A 21,628-nucleotide genomic window follows, 5' to 3' on the forward strand; every position below is an offset into this window, starting at 1 on the left:
CGCGGTGTGTTCTTCAAATGTCCCCGTAATTATCAAAAGATCGTCCAAATAAACGAAAACATTCTGTCTTAACCTGTGCGGAATCACCTTGTCCATCAATCTGCACAAACGTTGAGCAGCACCACAGAGACCAAAAGGCATCACTGTGTATTGATAAAGAGGCCTACCAGGCTCAGCAAAAGCAGTCTTTTCACGGGAGGATTTCTCCAGTGGGATTTGCCAAAAGGCGTCTTTCATATCTATACTCGATATAAAGAGTTTACCTGGAAGACGGCTGAGCAAACCCTCCATATGAGCAAATGGATAGGCGTCGTTTTTGGATACTTGGTTTACCTTTCTGGAGTCAAGGCAAAGACGATTTTTTCCCGGTTTCCTTACCAGAACAACCGGAGAGCACCATGCGCTGTTGCTTTCCTCTATGACACCAAGACTGAGCATCCTATCCAGTTCCTCATACATCAGGTTTTGCACCGCTGGAGAAACCGGGTAGTGCCTTTGTTTAATAGGTTTGGTATCCCCTGTATCAATAACATGCTCTTCTAATGTCGTTCTGCCTAGCCCTAGTTTAGCAGATGACGGAAATAAGTTTATGACATCTTCTAATTGTTTGGATTGATCCTGCGATAATTCGTGGACATTTGGATCGTCAATTTTCGGAGTATATCCCGAAGAAATTTCAGAGATAATTTGAGGTGCAATCTCGAATAACCTCCAAAAATTAACACCAAGGTATAGCTGTTGGTCTAATGAGGGAACTAAAAACAATGTCATCTCTTTCGAAACTCCCTTGTAAGTTATATTGGTTTTTACCATTCCAACCATTGGTTGAGATTGACCACTTGCTGTTCTAATGTTCGATTTAAATGGTTTAAATTCAACATTGGAATTTTTCAAAAGTTCAAAACAACCACTTCCTAAACAGCTGACGCTTGCACCACTGTCAAGGAGTCCAGGTATTCGTTTTCCAAAGACAGTAATGGTCGCATACGGTCTGGGATCATCTACATTACAAAGACTTGAAATTTTTATCTGATTTTGAACTTCTTTCTTTTTTCGAAAACGTTCTCGAAGTTTAATTATATGATTAGGTGGTTTACACTTGAATATCCGGCATCGAACTTCGTGATAATTCAGTAATCTCTCGTGAAGAGATTTAGGTTGTATTTGTCCTGAAGAAATTTTGATTGGAATTTCAGAATTCTTTAAAATTTTTGTCGTCGATTCGTTTTCATTTTTCTTTACGGAAATGTTTGGAATATTTGTGTTATTTTCGAATTTAGTTGAGTTTTCAAATTCATTGTTTTTTGGAATAGCCGGTAAAATAATCGTAGAATCAGGAATTTTTATAAGGTCAGTTGTATATGTAAAAACAGGTGAACATTGATTAGAAATAGATGTTGCATAATTTAAAGATTCGGGTTCTTTACTACAGGGCAAAACTACCCGGTTTTCGATTCGCCCTGTGTTCGGTTTCCCGAACACTTGACACAATGGGGTGTCGTGGTGTTCTCTAGTCCACATCGAAAGCAGAAAAGATTCCTCTGTGAGCTGGGACATTGGACGAATGAATGACCTTTAGTTTTGCAGTTCCAACAAACATAAGATGACTGATCGCGTTTGGGAACTGAATTTGTCTTAAGTGCGTTAATTTCAAAGTCTTGTGGATCATCTTCCACAAAATCAAGTTCATTGACCTGTTTCTTAAAATTCAACTGAGTAAATTGTTTATTGCGGATACTCTCACTTTGAAGGACATATCTTTCAATGGTTCTGCATACGTAGAGCATTTCGGGTAAACTGTTTGTTTTGTACGTAATCATTAGTTCCCCCATGCGACGTTTAACATTTTGTTTAACTAAATCGATAATCTCTTTAGCTGTTTTAGGTACTCGAAGACGAGTATTCATCAAAAGTATGGCGTTATAAAAGTCATCGAAACTTTCATTGTGCCCTTGTCGCCTGTCGAACATTTTTCTTGAAAGCTCAGAATCTGTTTCTAAGCTTCGATATTGTTCGATTAGTGCGAGCTGAAGACTTTGCCAATTTGCTGCTCTATGAGATTTAACATACATCCAGTACCAGGATTCTACGCTACCTGTTACAAACAAGTGAAAGTTTAGAAAGATATCTTCCCATGAAGCTCCATAACTTTCTTTCAACCTCTCGAGTCGAAAGACAAATTCATCAACCGTCATATTTTGGTTGTCAAATTTTAAACCCCACTTATGGAATTCAAACCTTTTGAATGGGTTACTTCGTGAAGAAGAAGAGCAAGCTGGGCGTTCATTGGAAATATCTTGATTAAGATTTAAGGCATTAATTTGAGCTATAAAATTATGAGTATTTTCACTCATATGATCGGGAGGTTCTGGTGTATTACCAACGGCGGCGTTTGGCATATTTGTTGCTAAAGGCTGAGAAATAAGTCTATTTGCAGTACTCTGAGATTGGGGAAGTCTGTTTACGTCATATTCGTCCGAATTTACTTGAGGTGTAGGAGCTTCAAGAGATTGTCGAATAGTCTCTGCTACTTTTTCTAAGGTTATTTGCCGTTCTCTTTCGATTTCTTGTCGCAAACTTATTAGATCGGCAGCTCTGGCTATACCTATAGAAGCGGTTACGACTTCCTGAATATGTTCTGTTAAAGTTCTATTGTGAGGAAATTGTTTATTGACATTCGAACCACTAGCTCCTTCTACATTATTTGTTACATTATCATTTGTAGTATCTGTGACATTTACATTATTTGAAACATTATTTACTGGGGGAATTTCGCTATTGTTTAGCTGTAAACCCGGTAATTCAAGGTCAACATCTCGTGTGTCTACTGGAGGTATAACTCCGCCATCTCTTTTAGTACGACCACTTTGGGTCCCTCCTCTTTGTTTAGAAGTCATATTATAAATTTTTGAAAACAAATTATGTATATTTGTGTATGTGTGAAAAAAAACTAATATTTTTTGTTATATAAATCATAAATATGTGTGTGGGTTCATGAAATATAATTTTGTGATGTGTAGTGCGTAAAGGTTTTATAAAACAAAATCTGCATAAAAAAAATATTGTTGGCTTGGCTCTAGAGAAAGATTTAAATATGATCGTAACGCAGCAAAGAGAAAAAGTTGTATTACATAGATTCTCTTGGTCGTTTAAATCTTTAATCACTCTCATTGACTCAATGTGAAATCCTGTGATGTAAACAAACTTCGACGCTTCAATAAATGTTTGATTTCACTGACCGCATCTTTTGGTCGTCTGTCAAGTCTGGAAACTTATCACTGAGATTTCATTTAAAGGTGTTATCGAAATGTGATTTTTTGAAAACTAATTATGGTTAAAATAAATTGGACAAGTTATATGCAACAAAAATTTAAGTAATTTTGAAAACTTTACAAAAAAAGAAAGCTCCGACGCAACTGTCAAAGATATGATCTCATGGACTTGAATCTTTCGGTCGTCTGACAAGATCTTTAAAAGAAAGAATTCTAAAAAAAAACACAAATCAAGTTGTAGCTCAAAATAGATGGTTTTATACCAAAAGACAATGCAACAGACAAGAAGTTGTTTTTTAAACAGATATCTTCCGGACATAAGAAATTTGGTATATTATCTTGCTAATAATTTTATATAAATTGTGTTGGCATATTCTTGCCCCACGTTGGGCGCCACCTGTGTAACGGTAGTTGGTCCTATCACACCAAAAAGGGCGATCTTAAGCCATCCCAAAGAAACCCAAGGACACAGGAATCCTTGCAGGAATCTATGGGTAGTATGAAAGGTTGTTCAGTTAGCGATGCGCGGTAGGCATGCTTGCGTTATGCACGAAAAACCAGCTCTTCGGTGGGGTGGGATCTTGCGCAGGCTACTGAACATCCGTACATTTTTTATACATGCCTAGAAAAATTTAAATAGTTTTCAAAAAAATAACTCAAACAACAAAATTAAACAACAGCATGTTAATTCAAAACCTTTAAACTATGGGAAACCTTAAGGTGGTATTGGTTTCCTAGAGTGTTGCCCTCCCACTATCTATAACCAAAGATTACAGATAAGACCTTGGCTAATGCTCCACTCGATTTTAGCAAAAGCCCCTATAGTGAAAAGTGAACCCCACAGGCTCACTTGATCTTCACTCACATCACTTATTAATTTCACTTACCCACACTAACACAACGAAATCAGAATCTCATCTCAGGAAGGTAATATCATTTCAAATTAAAATAAAACTTAATTTGATTCATTTTTAAGATCTACAATCAACAAAAAATTTTATTCAATAAAAAAAAATAAATGGTTTTAGCAAACATTCTAAAAAAATGGATTCATTGTCTAAATAATGGGTGCTTAAACTAAATATTAAAATTTAAATAATGGAATGAGATTATGAAATTTTTTTTTTTTTTAACCCGAATAATTAAAATTAAAAAAAAAATATATATTTATCGATGGATTCAGAAAAGAACTTTTGTATTCACCTTTTTTATATATATATATTACTATATTACCCTTTAAAGGGTTGATGGAACCAATATAAATAATAAACAAAAAAAATAAATTCAAATAATTATAGTTCGTTCATATGTTTAAATAAAAAAAAATTAAATAAATGTATATAACGACTCACCAATTGAAGGTAATATTATGTTAAAAAAAAAAGTTGTTGTCGAATGTATAAGTTGAATATACCATGTCATTTGCGCAGCAGCGGTGGCTTCTCAATTTGTTGTGCACAGCAGATTGAATAACCGATGCTCTAGCTAAATAAAAAAATATGTAATAAAAGAAAAGTAAACAAATGAACGATCTTTACAAAAACAAAATGATAAAATTGGAAATACTCAACTTTCGGTGTTGTGAATTCGGAAAAATTAATTGAGTGGTTTCGGGATGACCGAATAAAAAAGTAAAAAGAACACAAAATTTTAACTCTTGATCATACTATGTAGATCGTCGTTGTTGTTATCTTTTTGTTTGCTTGGCTGATGATGGTGTTGTTGATGCTGGAAATGATGCTGATGATAACGATGATGCTGACATATAAGATTGCTATTATAGGGTGTTGGATGATGGATTGTAGATAGTTTTGGTGGATATGAATATGTCTATTGCAGGTCTATTGTAAGATGATGATGTGAATGCGAAATTGTCTTTGCTTCAATGTTTAGGGCACGAGGTGTCGATTATTTGGCAAAATTTCGTAGAGTGGTGTCACAGGTTAGTTTGCCACTAGGCCTTACGATAAAGTTTACCAAGCATGTGACGTACGCAGAGTATTAGCGAGAACCAAATAGGTTAACTAAAGCTAGGCCGGTGTGGAGAAAGATTTGAATGACCATGTGCACGCAGAGTATGATTGACTGCGATCTTCGAAGTGCTGTTCGGTGTCTCTGTCCACTGGAGTCGTCTGGACAGGCAAGGCACTGGCTAGAGAGACAGCGCTTTGCGTAAAAGATTTGGTATAGTTGTGCACTTGTTTTGCCGAAATGCACGATGACACACAGCTTTTTCTTCTTTTTTCTCTTTTTTTTTGTTATACAAAAATTTGATGAAAGATTAATTTAGTTTTGGCGCAATAGTTTTTTTAATTTTTTAACTTTAAATTATTAAGTTGTATGATGTTAAGTAGGGACTTAATTTTACTTAAAAAAATCAATTTAATTTAATTTTAGGTTTAGAATTATGACTTTCCTTATTAGTTCCACCACCGGCTGATATCAAGAATCAAAAGAAAGATCAAGTTGAAGGGAAGAATAATTACACCTTTCAACTTGTTTCAATTCCATGTTTTCCGCATTGAGGGAAATGGATACACTTATCGTGGTAATTTTGTACTTCGAAATATGTCGGTCATTTATTGGAAACACACAGAATTCCTTATGGGTAGAGTTCATAAACGCATCATTTATGCTGGCAGTGAAAATAAAAGAATTATTATTGGCGGTGTGATTATTTGTTTTAAGCTAAGTGTATGGGTCCCCAACAACAGCATTGTGTTCATTCGAATTTTGTGTATAATTATATGGTTATGGTTAAATTTAATAGAAACTAATTTTCGGTGATTTATTTTATCAGTGAGAAAAACAAATATCCAAATAAATAAATGATAAATAAAAAGGCAAACAAGTAAATACACAAATGAATAAATAAAAAAGTAAATAAATAAGTACATAAATAAACAAATAAATAAATATATAAATATAAATTAGTAAAGGAGAAAAAATGTTTAAATAAATAAGTAGACAATAGAATGAATATGTAATAAGATACATTAATTATTAAACAAACAATATAAACATATAATGATGCATAACTAAATAATATAAAAATATCGTAAATATAAGATAATAAATAATACACAATAACAATTTGTTAAGTTAAGTTTCTAATTAGAGAGTTTTCACTTAATACAAGTTTTGTAGACATTTTTTTTACTGAGAATGGCAATTTTCTCGTCTACTTTTAAGACGTTTGTTGTCTCTATCTGCAAGGCTTGGGTTGAGAAATACCAGGGGAGCTTGAGCATCATTTTTAAAATTTTATTTTTAAGAATTTGCAATATTTTCTTCTGCTCCGTTCCAGGAGATTTTTTGTTCTTAAGATCACATATCAAATATTCAATGTCTTCAACCGAAATTTATTCCTCTTCAGATAAGCTTATTAAATTCAATGACAGAGGTATCTACAAGGCTTGTTAAAACAGGATCGTTGAAAAGGTTAATGGTAGTATCATATTGCTAGCAAAAGTATTTGCAAGTGTATTTGCTTTGTTTTTCATTACAAGTATGAATTGTGCCTGTCGATTCAAGTGGTGGTATTTGAATATTTGTATTTTAAATTATATTGTGTATGTAAGATTCAAAATGGTACGATCCGACTAAATTTTGAGGTAAACTAACAAAACAGTTCCAGTAAGGTTGAACTACTAAGTGAACACCTTATATGTAGGTCTTCTTCGACTTATTCGAAATCCAGGCCTATAAGGAGCGATTTTATCCGGCTCCCCATCCTTGGAGTTATACTTAGGATCTTGCCCTCCAGGTTGTGTTTGCCGTCAGGGTGACTTCCTAGCCGCGTAAAAACTTTATAGCTACGAAGCACCAACACGCCTCGGATACGGACGGATTTACTGTTGACAACCTACGCAAACGAATTAAGGATAACGAACTTCGGATATGCAAGTGGTATATAGGTACCTTAACAGACCACGTTCGGCCGACACGCTTTCAGCATCATGGATGTCCGAACTTTCCGAGGAGCTAACATCGACTCGGACCACTACCTCGTTGTAGCCAAGGTAGCACTTCGGGTTTCAGACCCAAGGCAAAACAGGGAGGTGCTAGTAGAAGGTACAACGTCGAACGGCTACAATCGCCAGAGATCGCCAAATCCTTTTCCGACCGAGTTACAAGTAACCTCTCTCAAAGTACTCCACCGCCAACACAATGTATCGAAAACCAGTGGCAACAACAGCCACCAACAAGGACCCCCTGTTTGATGAGGAATGTCGGCAGCAAATGCAGCCAAACAACAGGCATGTAAAGCTGCGCTGCATAAAACGACGAGAGCTGCTCATGAGCTCTATGAGCAGAAGAGGAGAGAGGAACACCAACTTCTCAGAAGAAAAAAGATAGGGCATGAGAAGCGTGAGAAGATGTTAAGAGGTTTAAAAGCAGGAATGAAGTTCGAAAGTTTTATGAACAGGTGAAACGAAATTCACAGGTACATAAACCTAGCACCGAAGGCTGCAAAGACGAAAGTGGAAACATCATAGTGGAACCGCAGTCAAAGCTGAGGATATGGAAGGACCACTTCTGCAGACTGTATAACGACTGCCATATCTAAGTTGAAGTCTAATAAAGCCGCTGGAGCGGATGGCTTGAATGCCAAACTCTTTAAAGCAGCTGGAGATAAGTTGGTTAGGAGTATGCATCAACTTATCTGTAAGATATGGTCGGAAGAAAGCGTGTCCGATTAATGGAACCTCAGTATTGTTTGCCCGATCCTGAAAAAAAGAGACCCCCTAAACTGCACCAACTATAGAGGAATCAGTCTACTTAACATCGCCTACAAAATCTTCCCTGCCGTAATATGTGAACGTCTAAAGCCCATCGTCAACAACCTTATCAGTGTGGTCTTAGACCAGGAAAGTCCACAGTCGATCAAAAATTCACATTATGGCAGATCCTGGAAAAGACCCAAGAACACCAAATCGACACCCACAATCTTTTCATCGATTTCAAGGCCGCATATGACAGCATCTACAGGGACGAGCTGTATAGAGCCATGTCTAGTTTTGACATCTCTGCCAAACTCGTCCGTTTGTGGAGGATGACCATGGAGAATTCGGACTGCTCCATTAAGGTTGGAAACAACTTAACAGAACCTTTCGATGTCAAAAAAGGTTTTAGCCAAGGTGATGCGCTGTCATGTAATTTTTTTAACATCGTGCTTGAAAGAATAGTGCAGAGCTCACACGTCAACACTAGAGGCACTGTCTATCACAAGTCTGTCCAATTACTAGCATATGCTGATGACATTGACATAATCGGAAGAACTCAGCGTGATGTCAATGGGGCTTTTGTGAGTATTGAGGCAGAGGCGCAAAAATGGGCTTAACGGTTATTGAGGGCAAAATAAAGTACATGCTGTCGTCAAGAAAGGACATACAACACCGACGTCTTGGTCAAATCTTCACCATCGACAGACGTAACTTTGAGGTAGTCAAGGACTTCGTCTACCTAGGCTCCGCTGTAAACGCAGAAAACAACACCAGCGCTGAGATCAAACGCAGAATAACTCTTGCTAACCGCTGTTTCTTTGGACTAAGAAAGCAATTGAGTGGTAAAGTCCTCTCTCGAGAGACCAAAGTGTTGCTATATACGATCCTTATCATCCCCGTCCTGCTATACAGTGCAGAAGCATGGACTATGACAAAAGCGGATGAAAGAACCTTGGGTCGGTTCGAGAGAAAAGTTTTTCGTGTGATCTACGGTCCCGTATGCATTGAAGGTGAGTGGAAGAGTAGATGGAACGACGAGCTGTACGGGATGTACAGCGACGCCAGAAGGGTAAAAGTCCAACTACTAAGATGGCTTGGTTACGTAGAGCGCTTGGAAGACCGCGGATCAGGTGGAGCGCACAAGTGGAAAGTGACCTAACCCAACTTGGAGCGCGAAACTGGAGACACCTAGCTAGGGAACTAGCTAGGGACCGAGCTAGATGGAGAAATTTGTTGGGTGAGGCCCTAGTTCACACAGGACTGTAGCGCCACCTTAAGTAAGTAAGTAAGTAACAAAACAATTACCATTGGTTTATAATTGAATCGATTTACCTTCGATTGTATGTTTAAGAGCGTAAAATGAGGTTTCAGCTTATACTTTGGTTTGCAACTCTTTGTAATGAAATCAAAATGATAAAACTTATCAGTCAAAGACAAATCTATAGATACGAAGATTTTCATCTTTTATTCTAAAATTAAATTCACAATCAATCCGCCAAATAGCAGTATACGTAGGTACCTTTCCCTTATCAGTCATCGAAATCAGACTTGGGATTCAAATCACGTTTTCGACTTGTGACTTCCTTAGAAGATTTTTTTTTTTGCTCATGATTGTTAATAATGTGTAGAATATTGATAATAAATATTATATATGACTATCATCACTGGAACCATTATTATTGCCTTATCATTCCTTGTCTGAACTTGAAGCCATCATGAGTATTTGAAGAAGAAAACGCGAATGTCAGGCACCAATAAGCTACATAAGCATGACGTGCTTGCATGTTGAATTCTATTTTAAATATTATTTTCATGTTGTACTCGTATATAGTTATGGAATTCAAAATATGTTCTCTCGCAAGTATAGATATAGAAATATATATTATTTAATTAAAATTTGTAGCGCACAATGAAATTCACGGTTATTTGTCACTACAGTGATATCAATAAGAGTGAAACAGAGAGAAATAGTGATAGAGAGAGAGAGATAAATTAAACCAAAAACCATGGAAACTTTTTCCAAATTTCCATTGGGAAAAGTTAGAATTATGAAACAAATTAAATCAATGGAAAAAGTTTTCCTTGAATTTATTATCATTTCGAGTTATGCTGTAAAAACTCATGGTTTAAATGACAACTAGTTACGAACGATGGAATACGACAACGATGGTTTAGGATTAAATTAATTCAAAACAAATAGAACAAATTTATATTTGAATTATTGAAAATCACTTTTAGGCATACAAACCAAAAATATGATTGATTATTACGCATGTATTTCTATATATTGAATATTTCTTTAAAAATAAATGCAAATCACTTCAATAAGTTTGATGTTTTTTTTTTTTAAAGAGCTTGAGAACTTGAAATAACCAAAAACACCAATCCCAAAATGTTGTTGGAATGAATTTTGTATTATTATAATCTGTTAAAAACATTAAAGTAGAACCGCTGAACCATTGCTGAAGATGTTTAAGGCACATTTTCAGATTGTACAACGGCGATGACGAACCGAATTCCGCTGTCAGACAGGATGATCCATTCAATACAGACGATGAAAGCCAAACTTCCTGGCTTCTCGGCTTCCCGACTTAGTCAAAGTCAAGATTGTCATATCTAAACGGAAGTCTGAAAAAGCCGCTGAAGCAAATGGCTTAAAAATTAAGCTTTTTAAAACAGCTGGAGAAACTTTTATTAGGACTATGCATCAACTTATCTGTTAAATATAGCCGGATTAAAGGATGCCCGATAAATGGAACCTCAATATTGTTTACCCGACACTGAAAAAAAAGACCCTCCAAACTCCACCAACTATAGAGAAATCAGGCTCTTTCACATCTCTTAAAAAATCGTCTCTGACGTAATTTGTGAACGTTTAAAGCCTATTGTCTTTATTAGTTTGGTGTTAGACCAGAAAAGTCCGCAGTCGATCAAATATTTAAATTATGACAGATCTAGGGAAAACTTTAAGAACATTAAATCGACATCCACTATTTTTTCATCCATTTCAAGACCACATATGGCAGCATTCACAGAGAGTACTCTTTCGTTTGTGCAGGATGACCATTAAGAATTCGCATTGCTCCATAAAGGTTGGAAATAACTTAACCGAACCTTTCGAAGTCAAAAAAGGCTGTAGACAAAGTGATGGGCTGTCATGTGATTTTTTTAGCATTGTTCACACTAGAAGCACAACACAGTGCAGTAGAGGAAACCCGCGGATCAGGTCACAGGTAGAAGTGGATAGTGATCTCATTCAACTAGACCCAACAAGCAAGGGACTAAGTTGGTTGGTAAAATTTGTTAAGTGAGGCCTTCGTTAACACAGGACTGTTGTATAAATACAGGGTTTTTTCAATAAAGGCGGGTAGATGATAAAAATGTCAATCGTGGCGTTTGCAGTGTGGCACGTAGCAATTTATATCATCGTTATGTACCGCTCACTGTTGACGGTGACCACCTCACTAATGTCGTTTTCAAAAAAGTACGGACCAATTACGCCGCCGTCGTCGGTCCAAAATCCAAACCAAACTGTAACTTTTTGAGGATGCATAACCTGGTGAACCTCTCGTTGGTTGATTTCCTACCATTTACGGCAATATTGCTTATTAACACAGCCTTTGATCCGAAAATGCGCATTGGCACTGAAAATGATTTTTCGGCCAAAATTGGTATTCTCTTTCAAACGATTCAAAGCCCAGTCAACGAACAAACGACGTAGTCTATGGTCATGAGCTTTGAGCTCCTGGGTCAGTTGGATCTTGTACGGGTGTAGACCCAAGACCTGACGCAAAATTCGCCAAGTAGAAGTCTGCGAAAGGCCGAGGTCTTCTACACGACGAAGAATAGACTGGCTCGGGTTGCCATTATGATTTGGCATAAGCAACTGAACAATAAACAAAATATTTGGCAATAGTCGCCTAAACAAAATGGCCGTCAGGAGGCCCTAAATCTACCCGCGCCAATTTAAAAACCCATATGTCCTCTACACTGAGCCGCGGCTATGAGTTTCATATTCTATTCGACCAGGATCAGTGCAATTTTGTTAAACTTTTTCCAATAAATCTGGTCGTGTTATGTTAATAGGCGTTTTCCTTTCTAAGCTCAACTTCTTAAGCACAGAATTGTATGTATTCCTTCAAAATAAAATAACCAAACAAAAAGCTGAGCGAAGCTGACATCGCTTTCGTTTTATGTTCTATGGAAAAGACATATTCCAAATTCTAAAACTCTTCACAGTTGAGGTCTCTAGAGTGTTTCATAAATAACTTGAGCTTACAAAGTAAAACGCCTTATGGTGACTTGAATATTGACTTTAAATGCTACAAGAGCCGGCATTAACTAATGACTTTCGAAAGCCCCATTAAAAAACTCGAAAAAAGAACCGGCCATGCCGCCAGTGTGTAAACTGCACCAAAAAGTCATTTTTAATGGATGTAATGATGAAAAGCTGATTGTCATCTTGCAATCGGTGAAAGAGTCACAAAATCTTAGCTTGAAAAAAGATACAGCGGGCAAGTAATACAAACCAGCAGGTCTAATACAGCGGCTGTAGTTACTGATGAAATATTTGATAAATATCTCCTAAGAAAGACTTGATTCTTTTAAATTTAATAAAAAAAACTCGTATTTTATTAATCTATTTTTAAAGTAATTGTGAAATGAAGGAAAAAGACACGCCCATCTATTGACCTATTAATCTTTTGAACTAAACAATGTTTCTGTTTGCTTAAACTTAATCAGGTCATCGTGTCAAGACTTTTTGTGAATTTTGACGATAATTTGTTCCCGATTAACAGGGGTTAAGTTATAAATCAATCAGTGTCATTGTACGCTCATACCCAAAAGAGGGTTACCGTGTTCGTTTTCACTCATGATTTGTCAGTTTGGTTTTTCTTGTCCTTATTTCAATTCAGCACATTTTAAGAGAAAATATATTCCACAATCTGCAAGTTAGACTGATTGAAAGCCACCGCATTATTCCGAGAACTTTAAAGGTGTACGTTTCCAACGAAACATTAGATGATAATATACAAGACTCTATTCCGTTTTGGAAAGAAAAAAAAACAACCAGTTTAAAAACTATGTTTAACCTTAACTTACGGTTTCTTATACAAAGATCTAATTAATCAAATCATAACGATCTTCTGACTTGAGAAAATTCTTATTCCATATTTTAATAGCTTTTATCTTTATCTATTCGCATTACCATATTAACACCTTGTAACTTATTACTTGATACTTGAATAACACTACAGTAAAACCAGCTTAAAAGAAACGGCTTTCCTTGTTTTTTTTAAAAGGTTATTTTTACTTCAAAAAACATTATTTGTATGTTTTTATATTTTAAAAACTTAATTAAACGACGTATTCGTCTTTACTTTTGAACTCTTTGCCGTTTTCTGTTTGAAACTGTTTAATCAAGAACAGTTAAGCGTTTCTTCTAAAGTTTAAAATCTAATTAGTATTTTTAGAAAATTGAATGAATTTCTGAGAATACAAAAATTATAATTTTTTTTTAAGGGACTAGGAAACATTTGTTGAGATTGTTTCTTATGTAGGAAGCACTGATATGAAAATGAAAAATATTATATACCTACGCATCATGACATTTTTGGGGAGACTTGCAACTAATAAGTCTAAAACGATTTTTATAAAGAATTTAGAATTATATAGCAAGAAAGACTGGACTGCATATCTAAGAAATCTAAACTATGACTAACTTATTGAAGGAGGTGCCAAACGAAACTGGTTATAAGGTTTTAGTTTTAATGTGATTTGAGAATTCTTATAACTTACGTTTTATTTTACCAATGGATAAATTGGCACATAAAATGCGCTCGAAAATTTAAATTTAAACTAGGTTACGAATGCAATATACAGATTGAATGGTAATATCTTGTAAACTGTACGTTCGGGAGGGAATATGGAATCGCTTCTGAAAAAAGTCAAGATAGCAGTATTGGAATATTAGAGTAAGATAGAATCGGATGAAGTATATTAACTTACTTATTATTATCATAGACATAAATATACAGTTGAATCATTTATAACATTAATAACATTGTTAATCAGATTGCATTCAATGACTTCACTTTCAAACTTCAGACTTCAAATTCACATGTAGAAAAAACATATATTTCACAATCAATTGAATGCAATCTTTGAGAGTTCATGCATTCTCTTGCATTCTTTGTATACTTTTGAATTCTTTTACATTCCTTGCATTCTTTTGCAATTCTTTTCGACCAAAAATTGTTTAATTTATGATTTGAACAAGTTGATGAATTCAACTTTAAACTTTCTTTAAACTTGTTTGAAAAAGTTTAATGCGATTTTAAACAAAGCAATGTAAGAGAATACATGAATTCTCAAAAGATTGCATTCAATTGATTGCAGTAAAATCAATGGAGACCAAAAATGATTGTAGTTTTTTTGCTACAAGTTATTGGCGATAGCATTATTTGAACTCTGATGTCCCAAAGTGAAATAAATAAATTAAATCTTTTTATTAGATTCAATAAATGATTTTTAAGGACTGCATTTTTTTACAAGCCTGTCTTGAGGAACTGTTGAGATTGCAAAGATATTGGCGATTGAAAACTTCTTGACAATAATAAAAAAAAAGCGCAAAATCAAGTTCTTTAAATTTAAGATAACTAAATTAGTGCAGGATTTGATCATTTATTTATTTATTTATTTTATTTTGAACGCTTAGTAACTGTAAGATACAATATCTTATAAGGTAGTAACAAGCTTATAAATGAGAATGACAATGTAATTATTATAATTAAATGACATTTCAATTATTTATATTATGATTATTATTATAATATGAAAAGTTTAATAACTTTCTATACGGTCTATGTAAGTATGTAATATAATTTTAAATTGAAAAGTAATTTATTAAGTCCTTTTTAAGTCTTGTTGTGTTTTGATTTTCTTTAATAAAGCGTGGAAGGGAGTTCCAGAGGCGAACTGAATTTACAAAAAATTGACGCTCAGAAGTTAAGCATGTATAGCGAGGGTGAACTAGTTGACGAGTCCTGTTAGAGGTGGGGAAACATATTCTGTCAAAACAATATTGTGGTTGTTTTGTGTGCAATATATCGGAGAGGAGAATTAAACAACGAAGTTTTACATAATTTTCCAAGGGCATATTTAATAACAGGGAAGAATAATTAGATATTCTGTCATACCTACGTAAACCAAAAGCATAGCGAACGATATTATTAAAAGCAGTATTAAGTTTGCGTTTACTATCATATCTACAGTTGCAATATAACTCACATCCATAAATCAAAATAGGTATAAGCAAGGTCTTTGCTAGCAGTATTCGTGTTTTTACTGGCGTAAAATACTGGGTTACCCAAAGTGTACGTAGAGCACCATACATTTTGCCGACAAGTCCGTTTATGTGATCGTCCCAAGTCAAATATCGATTAAATGTAACGCCAAGGTTCTTTGCAGTCTGTACGTATTCGATTGGACCATTACTTAACATAATTTGAGGAAAGTAAACAAGATCTAAGTTCTTTCTTGAGATAACTAAGCATTTAGATTTCTTCGGATTCAAAAAAAGACCATTTAAATGGGACCAATTTAAAATTTTCTCAAGGTCCTCATTGACATTGGAGACTCCATTGTCAATAAGTCCGAGAGGGCAGCTTAGATATAGTTGGACGTCATCGGCATACAAGTGGCAGGAACTATTATCGATCAAAGATGGTAGTTCATTTACATACATTGAGAATAGTAAAGGACCCAGTATCGATCCTTGAGGAACGCCAGATAACGTAGGTAGAAAATTGGACAAACTGTCACCAGCTTGGACTGCTTGCTTTCTATTGTTTAAATATGAATATATGAGCTTTGTGGCGCCTGTTGAAAAATTAAACTGCTGCATAAGCTTGTTACAAAGTATGACATGATTAACTGTGTCAAATGCCTTGGAGAAATCAAGTAAAACCAAAAAAGTTACATCATCCTTATCCAACGATTGCCTTATGTCTTCAGTTACGTTCAAAAGCGCAGTTATACAACTGTGCTTTTTGCGGAAACCAGATTGTTGCGAGGTAAGCATGGAGTTAGTCGTAAGAAAAGCGTTGATTTGTTTCTGCAAAATTTTCTCAAAAACTTTAGATAAATAAGAAAGAATTGAAATAGGTCTGAATTCGGTTCCTTTAGCATTTTTAGGAAGTGGTAAGATTTGTGCCACCTTCCAAATGTCAGGATAAACTCCAGACATTAAAATGGAGTTAAATGTAAACGTGATGTAGGGCAGCAAAAATGGTAATTCCGTCCAGACCAATAGCATTAGACTTGATTGAGAGTAAGCTTTCTACAACATCAGTAGAATCTACTGCTCGAAAACCGAAACCAGGATGATCTGAGTCTTCCACAAACGAGACACCCCCAGAAGTGATTGGCAAAGGCGAAAGTGACGGTCGTGAGGCAAATGCTTCGTTAAGTGTGTTTACATCAAGACCTACAGCAGTCGCATTTCTCAACTTTCCAATGCCAACGTTTCGCAAGTTTCTCCATAGTTGTCGCCCATTCAGTGAAACATTTAAATGCTTAGAGAAAATTTGAGATTTAGCTGTACGAATTTCTGCAATAACTCTGTTCCGAAGAGAACAAAATGCGAGTCGTAACTCGGGCAATCGATACCGCTTCCAATTATTAAATGCATGATCCCGTTTTTGCATTAACGATCTTATATTATTTGTAAACCAGGGCTTATCATTTTGTTTCAAAATTTTTGTTTTCAAGGGAACATGAGTGTCGTAGAGAAGATTTATCTTGTTCGTTAAGAATTGAACTTGTTCATTGGAAGAAGGCATGTAAAAAATGTTATCCCAATTGATGGCTCTTGTATCTTCCTCCAAGTGCAGAACATTAATATTCTTAAAATCACGATATGAAATCTGTTTGACGGCATATATAAGATTAAACTTTATTGTCAAAAATATTAAGTCATGCCTTGAAAAAGCCGGTGCGGAAAGTTGATCATACAAAACCACATCCCTAATCTCACTAACCAAAAATAAGTCAAGAAGTGTCGCGCCCCCGTCAAAGAAGTGAGTCGGAATCACAGTATTAACAGGGCTAAGATTGAGTGCACGCATGTTATGAATTAAAATGTTTGGGCTTAGTAGATTGCAATTAAAATCTCCACATAAAACTATATTTGGAAAGCCCAGAGAGATTTCTTCTAAAAGTTCAGAAAATTGTGAAAGTTCTATATGCTTATTTGGCCTATAAATTGCTCCTAAAAGTAGATTTGTAGTCCTTACTAACGTCCATTTTATTTACTTTCTCGAATTCAATAGAAGTTTTCAAAACAAATTATTGCATTAACATATTCTCAAAAACCCGATTATGTTTATTTTTTCTAATAGTCCTCAAAACAAGGGAATCATCTCGTATTAGATATATTAAGCTGGAAATTTGTGTATGCCTTCTTTTTAGTGTTCTAGGCATTATGTTAAAAGTCATATGAAATTTCTGTTACTGGGCTAAATGGTGATAACTCAAAAACTTGACGTAATGGGTTGCTTTTAACATAACAAAAACCTATGCAAACGTTTACTTGATTGGCAGCAACAGAACCTTGTCGACTAGTGCAATTGATCTACATATACCAACTACGAGATAAAAAAGTTGCTGTATAGAAGCGAAGTTTAAACGGGTTTTACTGTACCTACCTGTACTCGCTGCCTATATATGTTGGCCATGGAATTAGATCACTTTTATCAAAGTCAATATCACAAGTTCATTTTGTGTACATGCGTTCCACGCTTATTATTTGTTGTTGCTATTTTTCTGTATAGTTTTTGTTATTATTAAAAATACAAAACCCGCTCTCCCACACTTAGCAGACGCGAGGAAGTGAAAAACAAAAAACAAATTACAAGAGCGAGAATTTGTTGTTATTTTCCCAGAGAACTATTCAAATGAAAAAGAATCTCAAATAAAAGTTTGTTCTTATCAGTATCTACGAGTATCTCTACAAGCGGCTGATTCGAATAAAGTATTGAAATAGATAGAGACTCATGTAATTTATAGATACAAATACATCAGACGTAGTATAGACCGTCATAAATCTCCTGTAGTCACTCGCGTTTCGTTCAATCTAACGGTAGATGTGTGGTGTATCATAAGTGATGTGATTTAATTCAACCGACTGATACTGTAGTAAGTCGAATCAAGAAAACAAAAGCTCCCTGCATTATAATTATTAAGTGTGCTCTTTTTTTCCATCCGAAGAGAAAATCACAACAAATCGAAAACTTAATTTTTGATCTCTGCTGGATTCAAGAAAATATTTCTTAATTATGTTTCATCAGTACGGGTCTTCTAACTCGCTGACGAACATCTTCTAATTTTACGTTTTTCGTTGTTTTTTTATTGAACTTTTAAATTTTGTGATAGTCTACACACTCGTACCTCGAAATATTTTGCAAGGTCTTCGTGCGCGGATATTTTTAGATCTTTTGCGTGAAAAATAAAAATAAAAAAATCTAAATCAACATAATATTTTATAGAAAATAAAGAAGAAAAATCCCATTTCCTGTGTTTCCAATATATAAGTGTCAAGGATCCGGTGCGGTTGTTCGCTTTTAATGTACTGCGTTTAAAAAAAGCTCAAAGTGAAAGATCATCCTCCCTCTATATTTCTTTAAATCATGCCGGAAAAAAAGGATACGGAAAAGGTATGGCATGGCGGGCGTATGAACTAAACACTTATGTACATATTAAAACACTTCCTCTTCTTTTCTACTCAATTGAATACTTAGTAGTAGGCAGGTTAGAGTGTGTATTGTACAGTTGTGGTCATATAATTAAGTCACAAAAATACATTTACTTAGTTTTATTTTCTTTAAAAAAAATGGGCAAATACGCGTCAAAGGAAGAGTAATGTTTAATTTTTATGACATTGCAGCTATTTGTTGTGGAAGTAGTAGAAAAATAATAGATAATTATATAATTCAATTGATTTCAGTTTTTTCGTTTATGTTCTCCATCAAATTTAGTTCGTCAAAAATAAAAGCTCAACTCAATGTGACAATCAAATACTTTTAAACTTAGTTCACGTATTCAAAATCTTTTATTTTTATCATAAACTTGAAGACTTACCCTTTTAAAGTTTTACCAAACAATGATATCTACTTCTAGTGATTGGAGAAATTGTGTTACTTATCATCTCCAACACTTCATACCTAGCACCTTAAACCAACCTTACCATACGCCAATATTATATACAGGGTTATTCATTTTGTGGTTTCAAAAGTAAACGTAAATAAACAAAAAAAATATTTGTTTTCCTGATATTTCTCTTTTATTATAAAGTTTGAACGTTGACATTACGTGTGAAAGACTATATCATTTAAATAACCACCACGCAATTTAATGCTTGATTCTTTTAAGGTAATTTTTGTGGCCACTTTTTGACACATATTTTACGGTATCTCAGTTATAACTTGATGAATGTTGGTTTTAAAGTGCTCAAGAGTTAAAGGCTTATCTGCAAAAGCCGGTCTTTCGAGTAGCCCCACAAAAAAAAGTCCAGCGGTGTCAAATTGCATAATGATCTTGGTGGCCAGTTGATATCACCACGACAAGAAACTACGCGGCCAGGAAATGTCTCTTGCTATAAAGCCATATTCGGTTGAGTTGTGTGGGATGTGGCACCGTCTTGTTGTCAGTTATCATATGACCATAACGCTCCGAATGGACGGTGAGACTCTTTCGATCGCCGTTTTTGAAGAAGTAAGTCCCAATCACACCTCTGGACCAAAGAGCGGACCAAACAGTAATTTTTGTGGATGTTATGGCCTCTCTTCAATTAATTGAGGATTCTCAAAACCCCAAATACGACAATTATGTTTATTAAGATACCCATCGAGTCAGAAATGTGCTTCGGTGCTAAAGAAAATTTTGTTTGAAAAAACGCCGTCCACCGCTTGTTGATCAAGCACCCCATCACGACGCACATTGTGAATGGTCAGCTGGCATTCAATGTTGTGTGAGCTGGACTTTATATGGGTGTAGGAAATACGCCATACGTAAGAAAGTCCTAATTCCTGAGAACGACGATGAATCGACACATTCGGGTGTTCGGTAACACTTTCACTTACAGTCGTTTCAAATTTCTTCACAATTTTGCCAATTGCTTTCATAGTTGGACGATTATGTAAACCATTATTTTCTCTAAAAGCATGATATGTATACGTCGTGCGATAATTAAGCGATCCATTTTCTCAAATGTCAGATTTTCAACTGAAAAAAAATTGGCTTAACAACTTAGTTTGACAGATGTCGAATTCCAGCCCTATACTTTTGAAACCGCAGAATGCATAACCCGTTATTTCTCAAGGGTTATTTAAAAACTAGCTTTATTTCATCAAATAATAAAATTTATGAGTATTTTTAACAAACTAAGCTGGAAAAAAAACATTTCTGGTGGGGATAGAAAAACATAAGAATTATCAAATTGTATTCCTTCTTGACATCGATTCAAATTAGAGATCAAACGAAAAGCTTTTAAATTATTAGCTTAAACCATAAGATGGTATTTCCAGAATAAGAACTTGAATGGACGCTTTGCTAAAAGTAAACAAAATGTGACGAAATAAATTGTTAATAGAAGAATAATTTCGTTCTCGAAGGCATCTTCACAAAACCTCGAGTTTTTACAATTTGGTCACGAATATAATTTCAAAGTTTTTGGAAATTATAGAAGAATATTTCACCTATTATTCAGGTCAATACAAAAATTGCTGGTCAAATGTATTTTGATATAATCTGGATATTTTTTTGAACATCGAGTAGACCGTTTAGCTTCGATATTTCACCAAAATAACGAATAGAAACAGTTCTCTTGCATTGTCAAATCGTAATGTATGATAATAATTCTACTACATTTCTGGCGTAATTTAAACCCTATGAACAAATTCTGGAATATTATCTATTAAAAGAGTATTTGCCCTCGAAAACCAATGAATAAGGCCCCATTCTGTGGAATAATCCAACCGGATTTTATTAAAACATCTTCTCCTTAATGTGCATTATTCTTCGGTACAGTGTCGCAAAGATGTGCATAATTTATCCGACAAAAAGATTTCCAACCGTGTTATAAGCTGCACGAATTGCAGTCTCAAAGTTCTTTATGGAAAATGGCTGAATTTTGTGTGAGTTCCTGAAATCTCAAACAAATTTCTTCAAAAAACTAGTTTTTAATGTTCAATTTTGTTTGAATAGATGTAATTTAGGAACTGTAAGGTCAATACTTAATTTTCAACAACAAAAAGCTAACTCAAATTTCACTGGATTAACTTATATGACTGCAACTGTTCGTTTTGCTGGTGTGTTGAATGTGTTTTTGCAAATATGATGCCTCTCAACAGGGGGTTAGGGTATTAGAACTGAGGGTGGAGAAAAATAAATATAATTCGCAAAGCTTCATTTCCACTCATTCGTGATGTTTTATTTTTTCAGTATTTCATCAGTCAAAAGCTCCCCCTATACCTACCCTATCTATAAACTTAATGGTTGACTTTGAAAAAAGTCACCGAAACACAAAAATGTAAACATACTTACTCGTCTCCATAGATACACTTTTTGCAT

At 34.9% G+C, this 21,628-nt stretch overlaps 1 protein-coding gene across 3 annotated transcripts in view; it reads left to right on the forward strand.

The window, feature by feature from the left end:
* The window catches only part of LOC129953753 (calcium-binding mitochondrial carrier protein Aralar1), a 78,354-nt gene that overhangs the window by 29,291 nt on the left and 27,435 nt on the right, over nucleotides 1-21,628 (forward strand). Inside the window, exon 1 of one of the 3 annotated variants that reach the window (XM_056067189.1) lies at nucleotides 18,141-18,714. The exons of the other annotated variants lie outside the window; for them this stretch is intronic. Coding sequence (XP_055923164.1) covers nucleotides 18,688-18,714 — 27 coding nt within the window. The 5' untranslated portion in view covers nucleotides 18,141-18,687. Of the gene's footprint in view, nucleotides 1-18,140; nucleotides 18,715-21,628 lie in introns of those variants that run through there. 3 annotated transcript variants of the gene reach the window in all.

Source organism: Eupeodes corollae, chromosome 1, assembly GCF_945859685.1.
Source record: "Eupeodes corollae chromosome 1, idEupCoro1.1, whole genome shotgun sequence".
Taxonomy (NCBI): Eukaryota; Metazoa; Arthropoda; class Insecta; order Diptera; family Syrphidae; genus Eupeodes; species Eupeodes corollae.